This window comes from Ahaetulla prasina, chromosome 7 (genome assembly GCF_028640845.1).
Source record: "Ahaetulla prasina isolate Xishuangbanna chromosome 7, ASM2864084v1, whole genome shotgun sequence".
Lineage (NCBI taxonomy): Eukaryota > Metazoa > Chordata > Lepidosauria > Squamata > Colubridae > Ahaetulla > Ahaetulla prasina.
In genome coordinates this window covers 41,135,170-41,152,262 of record NC_080545.1, presented here as the reverse complement: position 1 = coordinate 41,152,262, position 17,093 = coordinate 41,135,170, and the positions used below count along the sequence as shown (strand labels likewise).

Here is a 17,093-nt window from a genome sequence, read left to right as displayed (position 1 = left end):
GAGTGGCCCAATTAAAGTTGTGCTCACTGGTGAATGTTGATGCGGAGGCCTTGGCTGCAGCGCTGCTCCAACCAGTCAGCCCAAGTCCAAACTGGGCTGGCTGCTCTGTGGCTGGGTGATGCTGCATGCAGGGCATTGAGCAGCTGTCAGTCACGTGGCTCTTTGCCAGTGGCCAGCCGGGAGAGGAAGTACACAGCCTCGGCTCTACGTTCAAGGAAGTGGCATGACAGCGGCTTCCCTGCTCAGGCCCAACAAGCGATGCATGGTGCACACACCAGTGTATCGAGAGAAGCAGAGAAGATCAATGCTTGCAAATAGACCAGCAGAGGTAGCAAGCGTACACTGTGCCATGGGGAAAATGTGAGGTCCTGTTGTCCCACAGAACATGCCACTCCTTGAGTGGGAGTGGGGGGTGAGGAGAACGGTGAGACTCAGGGAGTAGGTCAGGTGGAGCTGGCTGATTCAGGGCTGCTCAGAAGCTATACCCGCTGCTGCCAGAAGTTTGGATGCCTCGGCTTCAGATCGCTCCCTCCCACTCTCACAGACACACAAAAACAGAGGTTGGAGAGCTCTCTTGTGCTCTCTCTCCAAGTGCCCCATGCACAGCCCATTTGAGGAAAGGATACGCATGGCTGGGTGCATTTGGCTGCGAGAGGAGGCCTGGGTGGAAGGTGGCCTTTTCTGCAGCATCCCCCTCCCCTCTTTCGATCGCCCTGCAAGGGGAGTCGGATAGTTCGTATGGACAACTGGCGGGTGGGGGATATGCGGCCTTCTGGGATGGAGAGCAGGGCAAGAGAAGGCTCTGAGGTTCTCTTGGGTGTCAAACCAGATTGTGGAGGGAAACTCAAAAGCGTTTGGGGCTTCAGAAGAGCAGAATGTCCTTCAGAATGTGCAGCTCCTGGCTCTAATAGTGAGTTAAATAAGTGACATCAAGTTGGCCATGCCCACCGGTCACATGACCACCAAGCCATGCCTACCAAGCCACGCCCACAGAACTGATAGCAAACATTTTTAGATTTCACCACTGATCACACAGGCAATAAGGACAGAACTTCCCACAGACCTGTCTCTTATGGAAATTGGCACTGTAAGCCATTCACGCTGGTTGACAAGTGGAAATAGGCTTTGTTGAATATGGGTTTCAAAACATGGCTTTTCAGGCAAAGCTCTCCAAAACTTAATGATAGTGGAATACATCGTTGGTATGCACTACCCTTGCTGGTTCAACAACAAAGAAATACATTCCTGGATTGAAGATCCATCATGTGTTGTTCCAGCTGTAGTAAGTCAGACTGCAAAAGAAGGCTGTAGTAGATGCTGTTTTCCCAACCATTCAACGCTCAGCATGGTACGCTTTCAGTGAAATGATAATCCAGACGCTCTTGTGTTCAGATAACATTCAAGAGAGGAAAGCTGGTATGGAAAAGATCAATGCTGGGAGATTTTTCTGTACGTGCAAGAAAAACGTCTTTAATCAACGCCAGAGCATACATTCTGCTGGAGCTGATTGAATGGTCTGAAGGTGTATATGAGCCACTTTTGATGTGCAAACTGACTACAGCAGAAATAAAGAAGTTCACTGACGAACCAATGCAAGTACCACAGTGGCCCTGTCACGTCCAATGTGTGAAACAGGTAACAGTGGCAGCAAGCAGAGTGTATACACATGACAAATGTGAGGGTTATACCAGAGGCCAAGAAGCAAGTCAGCGGCTGATGTCAAAGACTTGATGAAACTCAAACATTTTTGTAACTCAGATAATTGCTTTCTGATATTAGTTTATGATTGCATGATTATTTTTTGCTTAGCTAGATAAGATTCATGCAGAAAAAAACTTTTTTTGTACCACAAGATGTAATTTTAAAAAAATAAAATTAACAGTATTTGGGTTCCAAGAGATTTTTGTGGGGTATATGATCAGATGTGGATTTACCATACCAAGCTAAACATGCAATTGAAAAAAAAATAACAGCAGATTTGAATTCTTGGTGTAAAAAAACACAGTTTTAAAACCTCTTACTGAAAAAAATTGCAATGCAGGTGCAAATTTGATAAATAGTACATACAGGTGAAACTCAAAAAATTAGAATATCGTGCAAAAGTTCATTTATTTCAGTAATACAACTTAAAAGGTGAAACTAATATATGGGATAGACTCATTACAGGCAAAGCGATATCATTCATCCTTTGATCTGTCATAATTTTGATGATTATGGCGGACAGCTCATGAAAACCCCAAATTCACAATCTCAGAAAATTAGAATATTACATGAAATCAATAAAACAAGGATTGAACATAGAACAATATCGGACCTCTGAAAAGTATAAGCATGCATATGTACTCAGTACTTGGTTTGGGTCCCTTTTGCATCAATTACTGCCTCAATGCGGCGTGGCATGGATGCTATCAGCCTGTGGCACTGCTGAGGTGTTATGGAAGACCAGGATGCTTCAATAGCGGCCTTCAGCTCTTCTGCATTGTTCGGTCTCATGTCTCTCATCTTTCTCTTGGCAATGCCCCATAGATTCTCTATGGGGTTTAGATCAGGCGAGTTTGCTGGCCAATCAAGCACAGTAATCCCATGGGCATTGAACCAGGTTTTGGTACTTTTGGCAGTATGGGCAGATGCCAAGTCCTCCTGGAAAATGAAGTCACCATCCCCATAAAGCTCGTCTGCGGAAGGAAGCATGAACTGCTCCAAAATCTCCTGGTAGACGGCTGCGTTGACCCTGGACTTAATGAAGCACAGTGAACCAACACCAGCAGATGACATAGCTCCCCAAATCAACACAGACTGTGGAAACTTCACACTGGACTTCAAGCATCTTGCAGTGTGTGCCTCTCCATTCTTCTTCCAGACTCTGGGTCCTTGGTTTCCAAATGAGATGCAAAAGTTGCTCCCATCAGAAAACAGGACTTTGGACCCCTGAGCAACAGACCAGTTCTTTTTTTCTTTAGCCCAGGTAACACGCTTCTGACATTGTTTGTTGTTCAGGAGCGGCTTGACAAGAGGAATATGACATTTGAAGCCCATGTCCAGGATCCCTCTGTGTGTGGTGGCTCTTGATGCACTGACTCCAGCCTCCGTCCACTCCTTGTGAAAGTCCCCAACACTTTTGAATGGCCTTTTCCTGACAATCCTCTCCAGGCTGCGGTCATCCCTGCTGCTTGTGCACCTTTTTCTTCCACATTTTTCCCTTCCACATGACTTTCCATTAATGTGCTTTGATACAGCACTTTGGGAACATCCAACTTCTTTTGCAATTACCTTTTGAGGCTTTCCCTCCTTATGGAGGGTGTCAGTGATGGTTTTCTGTACAACTGTCAGGTCAGCAGTCTTTCCCATGATTGTGATTCCTACTGAACCAGATTAGGAGACCATTTAAAGGCTCAGGAACCCTTTGCAAGTGTTATGGCTTAATTAGCTGATTAGAGTGGGACACTGAGCCTAGAATATTGAACCATTTCACAATATTCTAATTTTCTGAGATTGTGAATTTGGGGTTTTCATGAGCTGTTACCTATAATCATCAAAATTATGACAAATCAAGGCTTGAACTATCTCACTTTGCATGTAATGAGTCTATCTCATATATTAGTTTCACCTTTTAAATTGCATTACTGAAATAAATGAATTTTTGCACAATATTCTAGTTTTTTGAGTTTCACCTATACTACACAGTATATGACCATTGGGTCATTTTAGAGGTATTTCCTTACCAGAATTCTCAATGCCTTGAACAATGGCAGAACTTTTTTGTACTGAAAAAAATCTTTAAAATTCAGGGGAAAATTCAGAGATGTATCTCTCTTGAAAGTAACCCAAGTGGAACTATACAGCACAGTCAAATATCAGGAGTTGACCACATAAATGTTTTATGATATTCTGTATTATGTCATAAAATTTTTTATGAAAATTACTATGTCGTCTAGTCTGGATTACTGCAAGGTACTTCCCTTGAAAAACATTCAGAAGCTTCAACCAGTGCAAAATGTGTCTATACAGGTATGTCAGGGATTAGATACCTGTAACATCACAACTGAGGGGAGCAGCATTGGTTATTGGTGTGTTTCCAGGTGCAATTCAAAATGCTTTAAAGCCCTTTATGGCCCGGGACTGGATTACCCGATAATCCAGGTAATTCCACCCATCCAAATTTGATCCAGCAGGTTGGACATGTAGAGGTCCCATCAGCCAAAGATTGTTGGCTGGCAGGGGCTCTAAGATGTGCCTTTCCTGCTATAGGGCCTGCCATTTGGAACATTTTCCCTTCAGATAATTAGGATGACCCTAATCCTATTGATGTTTTGTATGGCCTTCAAGATCTGATTATGGACCCCAATTGTGTGAAGGGCCCTGATGCCTGGCTATATTGATTATCAATGTTGATAATTTTTCTTGGCTGTGATATATACTTATTTACATATTATGTTGTAATTGTTTTCATTGTTTTTAACTATTACGACTATTCATTGCCCAGAGTCATATGTTGAAAATGAGTAGCTGTGGAAAATAATTAATAAAACATTTTATAAATTTTTCCCAATTTTAGTTCCACAAGAATCATGGACTCCCCTGAAGTTTGGGCATATTCTATAAGTTAATCTATTTGAGGTAGCTTGGTTCAAATGTTTGCCCTATGACCATTTTCACTCAATTAAGTTATACACAAACAGGATAGTTTTAGTAATACTATATATAGATAGCTGATATCATGAGCACTAGCAATAGGTACTGTAGAAAAAGCTAGTCATAGATAATGTGACCAGGACTAATCAGCTAAAGTCTTATAGAAGATGTGTTTTTCTAAACTTTATCATTTTGTATGCACCATGCCCAAATTCCTCCTATAAAATAAACCCTGCCTGTCAACGCTAGTCTGTAATAAAGTTTCAATGTACAGGTAGTCCTTGACTTAAAACTGTCCACTTAGTGACTATTCAAAGTTACAACAGATCTATCAAGACCTACTTTTTGACCCAGTTTTGAACCTTCAGTGCCTGCAACACCCTTGAGGTCATTTGTTATTAAGACCAACTGCAGGGACACTGTGGTGCTCTGTGCCTATCTCCCCCCATTGCCCTGCTAGGTCCCTGGGAATGCTTACCAACCCATTGGATTCCACACCCTTCTCCTCACTTCTTCGATGATCACACATTCAGCTATGGAAGATCTCTGGAGGTCCAAGGTTCTCATTAGGGACAAAGGGCAGGCTACTGCATCCCTAAATCACATGGCTCCATCACAGAAGCAGGCAACATTTTCTGAAAATGGCACCTACTTCCAGGATGGAGCCCAGGGATGCTGAAGACAGAATGGCCTGTCCCTCATTCTCGAACATGAGCACCAGAGCTCCACAGATCTTCCAAAGGTGAGTGAATGGTGACGCAGGTGGTGAAGTGGGGGGCAGGGAGAGCAGTTTGGACCAAGTAGTATGGATGAAGAATAGCCTAAGGCCGAAGAATACTCTGAGGGGCCAGGAAGTGGAGCATGGGTGCCTTCATGTGTGGGAGAGGCCTTGGGACACCTGGAGCACATGGGCTGGGCCTGCACTAGGCCTCCCAGAGCCTTCTCCATCCAAGGCATTCTGTGCTCGACTTAACAACCCATGCCAGTCACTTAATGACTACATTGGGGAAAACCAAAACCAATAGGCTTGTGAATTGAGGGCTACTTATTACCTCTTTTGCATCTTCTCAGTATTTTTATTAATGCTACTTCAATATCTTAACTTTATATATTCCTTTCTCCTTCACTGGTCTGATTCTGTAAGGAAACTGTATCTTTCAATAGTTTGATTTGTACATATATTCCAGAAAAATGTTATGTATCAAAATTTTAGAAATTACCTTAACAAAATCTCTATCCGTTTTCTCCTTCCATTCTTCTCCAAACACAGTAGAAAATGAACCTAAAGCTATAAAAAAGCATTAACATTATCATTACATTGATAGAAATATTTCAAAGAATATAATTTTAAACCTGCTGTATTATAGTAAACCAAGCTAATTTATTTGGTTTATTATGTATATATTTGGTTTTATTTGACATCAGTATTACTGTCTATTAAGAAGCATTTCTAAAATTGTTACTGATTGGATAGGAAACTATTTGTTTGGACCAGATCAGTCTTCAGATCAGAGTGAAACAGACTTTTTGTCCTAAACTGTATAACACAGAAAATATATACAGTAAAATGTATATATCTACTACTGTATGTACCAATCAACTGAAAAAAATATTATATATACACTGAAGAGTAACGCAATATCTACTATACACAATCATAAAACAACAATTTAAAAACTATGATTAAGAAACAAATTCTCTTCTAGGAAAATTTCACTGTTTTCTTCAATATGTATTATTCAAACAACATTCAAGAAAGCTTTATTTATAAGTGCTCATTTTCTTTTGTTTGAATTCAACAGGTAGTCCTTGAATTATGATGGCAATTGAAACTGCAACTGCTGTTGCTAAGTAGTACAATTGTAAAGAGTGACATCATGTGACTGCATTACTGAGCAACAGCAATCCAGGATGCATGTATGTAAGCACAGGGAGTCCCAGGAAGCGGGGTATAGTGTGTGAGAGTATACGGAACCCAGGAAAAAGGGTATGGAGTGTGTGCAAATATAGGGAGGCCTGTGAAGGAGGGCACAGAGTGCATGAGAGTCTAGGGAGGCAGAGGAAGGAAGTCATGGGATATGTGCAAGCCCTGAGAATGAGGGCATTGGTAGGTGTCTGTGTACATGTGCACTCAGAAAGACCTGAGAAGGAAGGTATGGTGTATGTGTGAGTGTAGGGAGGCCTTGGAATGAACGTGTTACTGGATGTTTGTATACAGTGCATTCAGAAAGTATTCAGACCCCCTTCACTTTTGTCAATTTTGTTATGCTGCAGCCTGATTCTACAGTTGTTGAAATTCATTTTGTTTTTTCATTAATCTACACTCAATATCCCATAATGACAAAGTGAAAACAGAATTTTAGAAATGTCTGTAAAATTATTAAAAAGAAAAAAATTAAAATACCAAATTGGCATAAGTATTCAGACCCTTCACTCAGTACTTTGTTGAAGCACCTTTGGCAACAATTACAGCCTTGAATGAGCCCTTTTGGATATGATGTGAAAATTTTGCACACCTGGATTGGGGGATTTTCTGCCATTCTTTCTTGAAAATCCTCTCAAGCTCAGTCAGGTTGGATGGGATCATTGATGGACAGCAATTTTCAGGTCCCTCCAGAGAGGTTCAATAGGGTTCAAGTCAGGTCTCTGCCTGGGCCACTCTAGGATATTCACAGAGTTGTCCTTAAGCCACTCCTTTGTAGTCTTGGCTATGTGCTTAGGATCTTTGTCATCTTAGAAAGTGAACCTTTGGCCCAGTCTAAGGTCCTGAGATCTGTGGAACAGGTTTTCATTGAGGATATCCCTGTACTTTGCTCCATTCAGCTTTGCCTCAACTCTGATCAGTGTCCCAGTCTCTGCTGCTGAAAAACACCCAGCAAGCATGATGCTGCCGCCACCATGCTTCAGTGTTAGGAAGATATTGAACAGATGATGAGCAGTGCTTAGTTTCCTCCAGGCATAACATTTAGAATTGAGGCAAAAAATTCAATCTTGGTTTCATCAGACCAGCGAATCTTGTTCCGCATAGTCCGAGAGCCCTTCAGGTGGTTTTTTGCCAACTCCGAGCAGGCTGTGTTTTGTATTGAGACGCTTCCACCACTCTGCCATAAAGTGCAGATCAGTGGAGGGCTGCAGTGATGGTTTTCCTTCTGGAACTCTGTCCCATCTCCACACAGGATCTCTGGAGCTCAGTCAGAGTGACCATCTGATTCTTGGTAACTTCTCTTACTAAGCTCCTTCTCCCCCAATTGATCAGTTCGACCACCCAACCAGCTCTTGGAAAAGTCCAGGTTATGCCAAACGTCTTCTATTTCAGAATTATGGAGGTCACTGTGCTCTTAGTAACTTTTAGTGCAGGAGAAATTTTATTGTAGCCTTCCTCAGATCTGTGCCTTGTAATAATTCTGTCTCTGAGCTCTGCAAGAAATTCCTTTGACCTCATGGCTTTTGCTCTGCTACAGTATGCATTGTCAGCTGTGAGGCTTTCTATAGATAGGTGTGTGCCTTTCCAAATCATGTCCAATCAATTGAATTTACTACAAGGCGCCTCCAATCAAAGTGTAGAAACATGTCAGTAAAGATCAAGAGAAATGAGAGGCACCTGAGTGAAATTTCAAGTGTTTTTGCAAAGAGCCTGAATACTTTGATATTTCAATATTTTCTTTTAAATAAATTTAGACATTTCTAAAATTCTGTTTTCATTTTGTCATTATGGGGTACTGAGTGCACATTAATTAAAAATGGAATTTCAACAATTGCAGAATCAAGCTGCAGCATAACAAAATTGACAAAAGTGAAGGGGGTCTGAACACTTTCTAAATGCACTGTAAGTGAATATAGAACAGGACTGTCAAACTCCCGGCCCACAGGCGAAATGCGTCATGCACTAGCGACACCCACACCCGGTTTAGTGAAGGGGAAAAAAGTCCCGATATGTCACGTGATGCTGCCATGACAACGTGAGTTTCACACCTCTGGTATAGAAGGTCCAAGAAGCGGGGCACAGGTGGATGTATGTGTCAGAGCAAAGAAGGAGAAAAAATGTTTAACTTTTTGGCCATTATTCTAAAAAAATATGTTGGTGCAAAAACAACACTGTGCATCACTGAAAACACAGCATACACACAGTGAATTTGGAGGTGGCAGCATTATGTTTGGGGCTGCTTTTCTTCAATTGGAACCGGGGCTTTAGTCAAGGTGGAGGTAATTATGAACAGTTTCAAATATCAGTCAATTTTGGAGGGAAAAAAACTTTCAGGCCTGTCCTAAAATATTGAAGATGAAGATGAATTTCACCATTCAACACAACACCAACCCAACACATATCCAAATCAACAAAAGAATGGCTTCACTATAAGAATATCAAAGTTTTGGAAAGGGGTGACCTGAAGGGAGCTGTCCATGGGAGATATCCTCACAATCTGACAGATTTGACTTTATTAAAGCATGGTTTGATTTTATGACAGTGAGTTAGGGTTTATAGAGCACTTTTGCAAGGAAGAGTAGGCAAAGATTTGCAAGGCAAGATGCATCATGATGATAAGGTTTCTACCCCAAAAGACTGAACGCTATCATAAAACCAAAACGTACTTCAACAAAGTATTGGTTTAAGGTGCATAAGGGGCACACTTATGCAAGCACATTATTGTATGATTTTTACTGTTATTTTTCAGTTTGTATTTCAACTGAATTGTACAGCTTATACTGTAGGTCAGTGATGGCTAACCTTTTCCAGATCAAGTGCCCAAAGCGCATGGATGTGCACGCACCCAAACCCTCAAAATGCAATGTGTGTGCGGCCTACATGTGCCTCGCCTTCCCGCCCATGCACGCGCGGCCCGCTACAGGAGCCCTGCCCCCCGTGCATGTGCACACGGCCCGCCCGCACACACCCTGCCCCCCCACACATGCGTGGCAGACCGAAGACCAGTTGGCCGGCAGGAGGTGTGTGCGCATTGCAGCAGAGCTGAACTGGGGCAATGGCTTGCGTGCCATCAGGGAGGGCACATATGCCATAGGTTTACCATCACAGCTGTAGGCTATATTAAAAGTTCTAAAGTGATTTTTGTTAGTTGGATTTTTTTACATTTTTACATCTCAAAATCTGGCATTTTAAAAGGGATTTGTAGACTTTTTATATCCACTGTATTCCTTCCTCTTTACACATGAACAAAATAGTCACCTTAATCAAAGGAAATCAGAAGACCATGTAAAAAAATGGCAGATTCTATATTTTCTTTCTTGGAATGAATATTATATCACATTTTTTTATAGTTTATGGAATTGATTTAATAAAATTCAATCCATATCATAGTATGAAGATTTAATAGCTACATTCTTGATTATCCATATACTGAAGGGTAAGGAATATTTCTCTTCAGAAAAAGGTATCTTATGTAATTCCATTATTTTGGGAAATCCATGAAACTGAACAGTATCTAAGCACGGAATACAAAATGATCAATGACAAATCAATATATGCTGTGAGTATACTAAGAAGCATGTTTATAGTATCCAATAGATTAAATAATAAAGAGCTTGTGAAAGAAAAAGAAAAGTAGCATGCACTATAAATTATAAAAAATATATAACAGAACAGCATTCTATTTCACTTAGCAATAAGAACCTGGTTTCATGGATCCCATTAAAATAATGCCATGATAGAAGTATTTATCCAAACGCAGATGAAATTGCCTTAATCAAAAAGCTTGATCATATTTGATCTTAATGCAGTAACTTCCAACAGCATGGAAAAATATCTACACACAATAAGTTCTACTCAGTTCAGCATTTGATTTATAAATTATTTTCTTACATTTGAATTATGATGATTAAAGATAACATTTTCCTTGTAAAATGTTCTACAACTGTATAACTGCTTTTGTTAAGTCTTCAATAAAGAATGAAAATAATTACAAAGATTTAAAACCCTATAAAAACTGATAAATAACCAATAGTTTGACTATATAGATTCTGAAGACATTTTTGATTACTTTGTCTTAGAAAGTAATCAGTACCTGGAGGAAGCTGTCTATCTAGACCCGTTCCAGTCCAGCTTCCGGCCCGGGCACAGCACGGAGACAGCTTTGGTTGCGTTGGTGGATGACCTCTGGAGGGCCAGGGACAGGGGTTGCTCCTCTGCCTTGGTCCTGTTAGATCTCTCATCGGCTTTTGATACCATCGACCATGGTATCTTGCTGCGCCGGTTGGAGGGGTTGGGAGTGGGAGGCACCGTTTATCGGTGGTTCTCCTCCTACCTCTCTGACCGGTCGCAGACGGTGTTGACAGGAGGGCAGAGATCGACCGCGAGGCACCTCACTTGTGGGGTGCCGCAGGGGTCGATTCTCTCGCCTCTCCTGTTCAACATCTATATGAAGCCGTTGGGCGAGGTCATCAGTGGCTTTGGGGTGAGCTATCATCTGTACGCTGATGATACTCAGCTGTACTTGTCCACCCCAGGCCACCCCAGCGAAGCTGTCAAAGTGCTGTCCCATTGTTTGGAGGCCGTACGGGTCTGGATGGGGAGAAACAGACTCAGACTCAATCCATCCAAGACGGAGTGGCTGTGGATGCCGGCATCTCGGTACAGTCAGCTGCCACCCCCGCTGGCTGTTGGGGGGGAGTCATTGGGCCCGCACGGAAAGGGTGCGAACTTGGGCGTCCTCCGGGATGGAGGGCTGTCGTTTGAAGACCATGTGGCGGCCGCCTCCAGGAGAGCTTTTTACCAGGTTCGCCTGGTTCGCCAGTTGCGCCCCTTTCTGGACCGGGATGCCTTATGCACGGTCACTCATGCTCTCGTCACTTCTCGCCTGGATTATTGCAATGCTCTCTACATGGGGCTACCCCTGAGGTGCACCCGGAGACTTCAGCTAGTCCAGAATGCAGCTGCGCGGGTGATTGAGGGAGCACCACGTTGCTCCCGGGTAACACCACTCCTGCGCAGTCTGCACTGGCTACCTGTGGTCTTTCGGGTGCGCTTCAAGGTTCTGGTTACCACCTTTAAAGCGCTCCATGGCTTAGGGCCCGGGTACTTACGGGACCGCCTGCTGTTACCTTATGCCTCCCATCGACCCGTACGCTCTCACAGAGAGGGTCTTCTCAGGGTGCCGTCCGCCAAGCAATGCCGGCTGGCGGGCCCAGGAAGGGCCTTCTGTTGGAGCTCCTACTCTCTGGAACGACCTTCCCCCCGGTTTGCGCCAAATATCTGACCTTCGGACCTTTCGTCGGGAATTAAAAACTTATTTATTCATCCAAGCGGGACTGGACTGATTTTTTAGATTTTTTTAAATTTCTAAATTTTAAATTTTTAAATTTTCTGTAATTTTATATGGGGTATTTTAGGTTGGTCAATTTGACGGTTTTAATTCGGCCATTATTGAATAGGTATTTTAAATTGATTTTTTAACTTTGTATACTTATTGCTTTTTATCTTGGCTGTACACCGCCCTGAGTCCTTCGGGAGAAGGGCGGTATAAAAGTTTAATTAATAATAATAAAAAAAATAAAAAGAAATTATACAGATGCAAATGTTGCAAAAATGGGCAACTAGACATGAAGAGCTTTAAACAAAGAAGGAATATAAGATAGAAATGTATAGAATTCTAAACAAAAAAATCCTGCCCATTGTCCCAGATTTCTAGAATCCAATTCTAGAAATACTCAGTAAATAGGAAACTCATTGAGAGTATATACAGAACCAAAGAAAGAAAAAAGGAGAATCACACAATATATAAGAGCTGTGGGGCACAGTGGTTAAAACACAGTACTGCAGGGCTAACTCATTGATCACTCTAGAAGTTTGATTCTGAGTTGCACAGCCTTCCATCCTTCAGGGTTTGGTAAAATAAGCACCCAGATTGTTGGGTGCAATATGTTAATACTCTAAACTTCTTAGAGAGGACTGTAAAGCACTGTGAAGAAGTGCTAAGTCTAAGCGTTAAGTGCTATTGCTACAGTATATATAATTTAAGCAAAGTAAATACCAACAATACAGTCTGAGAGTTTAATGGAGTTTACCTCCAGAAAAACAGGTACAAGATTGAAGCTTAAATGGCTTTAACAGGAATTTAAACACATTTATTAAAATCTGTCTTTTCTCTTGAGTAAATGGTCGTCAATGAATAACATTGACTGATAGAGCAAGTAAGGGGGAAGATGCCACAGATGTCACAAAAACACCTGGATAAACACTGCTAAAAGAATACTAAAGTAAATGAAATATTTTTCTGATGCGGCAAGGTTTGTCCTGTATAAAAAATTAGTGAATAGCTTAAAGAGAAGATTGATTTTCAGCATTTGAAAAATTGTATTTTACAGTAGTACATTTATCTTTAAAGTATTATACAAATTAGAAACTTACTGTCATCAAATACCCCAGCATTAGCAAGTAATAAAGTGATGATTTTGGGGTCCTTTTCAAGCTGCATAACATGTTTGCTTTCATTTGACAGAAGAGTGCACACATTAATAGCGAAGTCCACTTCATTTGGGAGTCCAGATAATAAAGAAAGCACCAATTTATTATAATCATTTGGTGAATTAAAGTCCATAGATAGCCCATAACTTTGTCGAAGAAAATCTATTCATAAAGGCAAAAATACAGATTAATAACAACACATCTATAGGTCACTGTGCTATTTTTCGCAAAGAAATCCAATATAAATGGTACTATTATTAATTAGCTGTAAGATTTACCTGACACGCTGTGCTGCTGGTAATTATAGGAACATGGAATTGCACCTATCGGTAGTTGGGGCTTTGGATTGCCTGGTTGTACCTCATCATCATCCTCTCCAAAATGATGTACTTTCTCATATTTTTCCAGATAACTGAAATGGAAAGTAACTGTTTTTTAGTATACATATAATACAAGAAAGCATTAAAAAGCTTATTAAAACAAATTATAATTTATGTTTTTAGTTGAATTAAATTGATTTGACAGTCTTCTCAGATTATTGATCTTGAAAATTTTTTTTTAAAAAAACCCATAAAAGCATTTATATAAATAATCCTACATTATATTTTCATTCCACTGAAGATCAACTTGAAAATATGTATCAAATCCAAATCCACAAAATATTATAATAATTTTAATAAAACACACCTATACCAATCTTGTCTTTTATAAAATTTGTCTCTCACAGCACTCTAGTCCGGGTGTCGGCAACCTGCGGCTCCAGAGCTACATGTGGCTCTTCATCCCTCCCTGAGGGATGAAAAAGCTGTCGCACCGTTGCAGTGGTGGCGATAGCTGGAGCCTTAGTGCGGGACCGAAGAGCCCCTGCACTTGCCTTTGTGCAAAACAGCATTCCGCCTTCGTGGTGGTACATTTGCTATTGCTGCCTCCATGGCCTGCCCACTGCTGTTGCAGCGCCTTGTACAGCACAGTGAAATTAAGTGCGCTTCACAATGGGGAAGCTGCAGTCTCCTCCTCCTGGAGCCTATTACAACATGGAGGCACAATGTGACCCTGCATCGTCGTTGGCTTGCTCTCACCTCTCAGATGTTGGGGAGGAGGGAGGGGGAGAGGGAAAGAAAGAGAAACAGAAAGAGAGAGAAAAACAGAGAAAGACTGGGAGGGAAAGAGAGAGACAGAGAGAGTGGGAGGGAGTGGGAGGGAGAGAAAGAGAGAGGGGAGGATAAATGTTGTGTATTTTAAGGATGAAATATGGCCCTGAAACTAGTTTTGCCATTTTGCTCATCAACTCATTGAGGGGGGAGGGGAAGGGGGGAAACAGAGAGAGAGGGAGGGAAAAAGAGAGGGGGGGAGAGAGGGAGGGAAAGATAGAGGTAGAGAGAGAAGGAAAGAAAGAGACAAGAGACACATAGACAGACTGAGAGAGAAGCAGAGAGATAGATAGAGACAGGTGAACAACATTTTTACAGAGGCGAGGCCAGGTTTGACAAGAGGTGGCTGGGAGGTAAGGGTTAGGCGGGGTGGGACATTGCAAATAATGTAACACAGGATTTTCTGCCCTAATGACTGGCTGCATAGGCATGGCTGGGGGGGTGTCATGTGACTTGGGAGTGAGTGACATTGAGTTGGCCACGTCCATCCAGGTTTTGTGGCTCCCAATGTTTTCTTTTCTGTATTTTTCAAAATGATGGGCATACATGTTATGCAGGCCTGCTCCAAGGCATGTATTAAATACCAGAAAAAGAAGTCTAATTTAGATTAATGATTCCAATCTTCAAATAATTAAGGAGAGATTGGAGTCTTTGAAGAATAAGATTTTCTGGGTTTAGACTGAAGTATCATGTACAATTTTATAAAATGATGCTCCACTCAAGTCAGATTTGAAGGCTTCCCTAAGTAAACATTAGACATTAGGATCAAAAAGAGATATTTAATAAAAGAGAATATATAGCTAAGAGTTGAACTGTGAAATCCTTAGTCTGACTGAGCCTGGGTGTTTGCTTGCATATGTTTATTACTTGACTGGGTAACATATATAGGGAGAAAACCCCATACTCACTAGTACTAATGATGTTATCTAGTTGGGTAATGAAATGTCTGCAAGTAGCAAACAACCAAACTCAGACAGCACCAAAGACTCCACAACAAAGATTCAGCCTATTTTGGATTACAAAAATAATAACGTTTTAAGGCCAAAGAATTTTTATTGTCAAAGCCTACACTTTTATTTATGTTCAAAGGGTTGCAGAGGAAATTCTAGATATTTGTAAATGGTTCTAACAGACCATTCATAACCAAATATGAATTACAATATGCTTATTCAGAGTTCATGGCTGGGGATGTCTTGAATATTTTCTGGATGACTACAGAATACAGCCAATGAGGTAAAAATGCAAATGGACTTTTGGAAGAGTGAGATATTACAAGAATTTTAGGATTTCCTTCACTTTTGTTTTAAGTATTTTTTAATTTATTTCAAAGTATCTACTATCTTTTTAGAATGCCTCTCTCAAAAATGAAGGAAACTGAAAATAATTTTCCTAAAATTTGACAGGAATATCTAAAAGCCCCTTATATGGCCAAAAATGTGTAATGACTAAACTGACACTTATTTTAAGGATAAAGACAAGGAAGAATTTATTTCTATAGTTATCTGTTGAATTTGAATCTATGGAAGTTTTGAATCTATAGAAGTTTTCAAAATGAAGGAAACTGAAAATAATTTTCCTAAAATTTGACAGGAATATCTAAAAGCCCCTTATATGGCCAAAAATGTGTAATGACTAAACTGACACTTATTTTAAGGATAAAGACAAGGAAGAATTTATTTCTATAGTTATCTGTTGAATTTGAATCTATGGAAGTTTTGAATCTATAGAAGTTTTCAAAATGAAGGAAACTGAAAATAATTTTCCTAAAATTTGACAGGAATATCTAAAAGCCCCTTATATGGCCAAAAATGTGTAATGACTAAACTGACACTTATTTTAAGGATAAAGACAAGGAAGGATTTATTTCTATAGTTATCTGTTGAATTTGAATCTATAGAAGTTTTCAAAATGAACATTTTCACTGTTAAATATAACTGAAGAAAAACAGTGATTTCTTTGAATGATTAATTTTACACTGTAGTAAGTAAATCTTTAAGGAAATTTCTATTAATAAACATATTAATGCATTATCAAAGGCTTCTCAAATATTTTGATTATTTTCAAACATTTTTCTGCTAAAATGAGTTTGTTATACCTATCAGGTAAGTATCTATCAGACTGCAGTCAAACTTCAGAATATCATTCCGCCTTGGTGGTACATTTGCTATTGCTGCCTCCATGGCCTGCCCACTGCTATTGCAGCGCCTTGTACAGCACAGTGAAATTAAGTGCGCTTCACAATGGGGAAGCTGCAGTCTCCTCCTCCTGGAGCCTATTACAACATGGAGGCACAATGTGACCCTGCATCGTCGTTGGCTTGCTCTCACCTCTCAGATGTTGGGGAGGAGGGAGGGGGAGAGGGAAAGAAAGAGAAACAGAAAGAGAGAGAAAAACAGAGAAAGACTGGGAGGGAAAGAGAGAGACAGAGAGAGTGGGAGGGAGTGGGAGGGAGAGAAAGAGAGAGGGGAGGATAAATGTTGTGTATTTTAAGGATGAAATATGGCCCTGAAACTAGTTTTGCCATTTTGCTCATCAACTCATTGAGGGGGGAGGGGAAGGGGGGAAACAGAGAGAGAGGGAGGGAAAAAGAGAGGGGGGGAGAGAGGGAGGGAAAGATAGAGGTAGAGAGAGAAGGAAAGAAAGAGACAAGAGACACATAGACAGACTGAGAGAGAAGCAGAGAGAGATAGATAGAGACAGGTGAACAACATTTTTACAGAGGCGAGGCCAGGTTTGACAAGAGGTGGCTGGGAGGTAAGGGGTTAGGCGGGGTGGGACATTGCAAATAATGTAACACATGATTTTCTGCCCTAATGACTGGCTGCATAGGCATGGCTGGGGGGGTGTCATGTGACTTGGGAGTGAGTGACATTGAGTTGGCCACGTCCATCCAG

At 41.0% G+C, this 17,093-nt stretch overlaps 1 protein-coding gene across 5 annotated transcripts in view; it reads right to left on the bottom strand.

The window, feature by feature from the left end:
- ARID2 (AT-rich interaction domain 2) overlaps positions 1 to 17,093 on the bottom strand; it is a 295,603-nt gene that overhangs the window by 131,577 nt on the left and 146,933 nt on the right. For all 5 annotated transcript variants that reach the window (XM_058191210.1, XM_058191209.1, XM_058191212.1 and 2 more), the window contains 3 exons: positions 13,327 to 13,460; positions 12,992 to 13,210; positions 5,853 to 5,920 (listed from right to left, as the gene is read on the bottom strand). In XM_058191210.1, the coding sequence (XP_058047193.1) occupies positions 5,853 to 5,920; positions 12,992 to 13,210; positions 13,327 to 13,460 (421 nt within the window). The remainder of the gene's footprint in view (positions 1 to 5,852; positions 5,921 to 12,991; positions 13,211 to 13,326; positions 13,461 to 17,093) is intronic.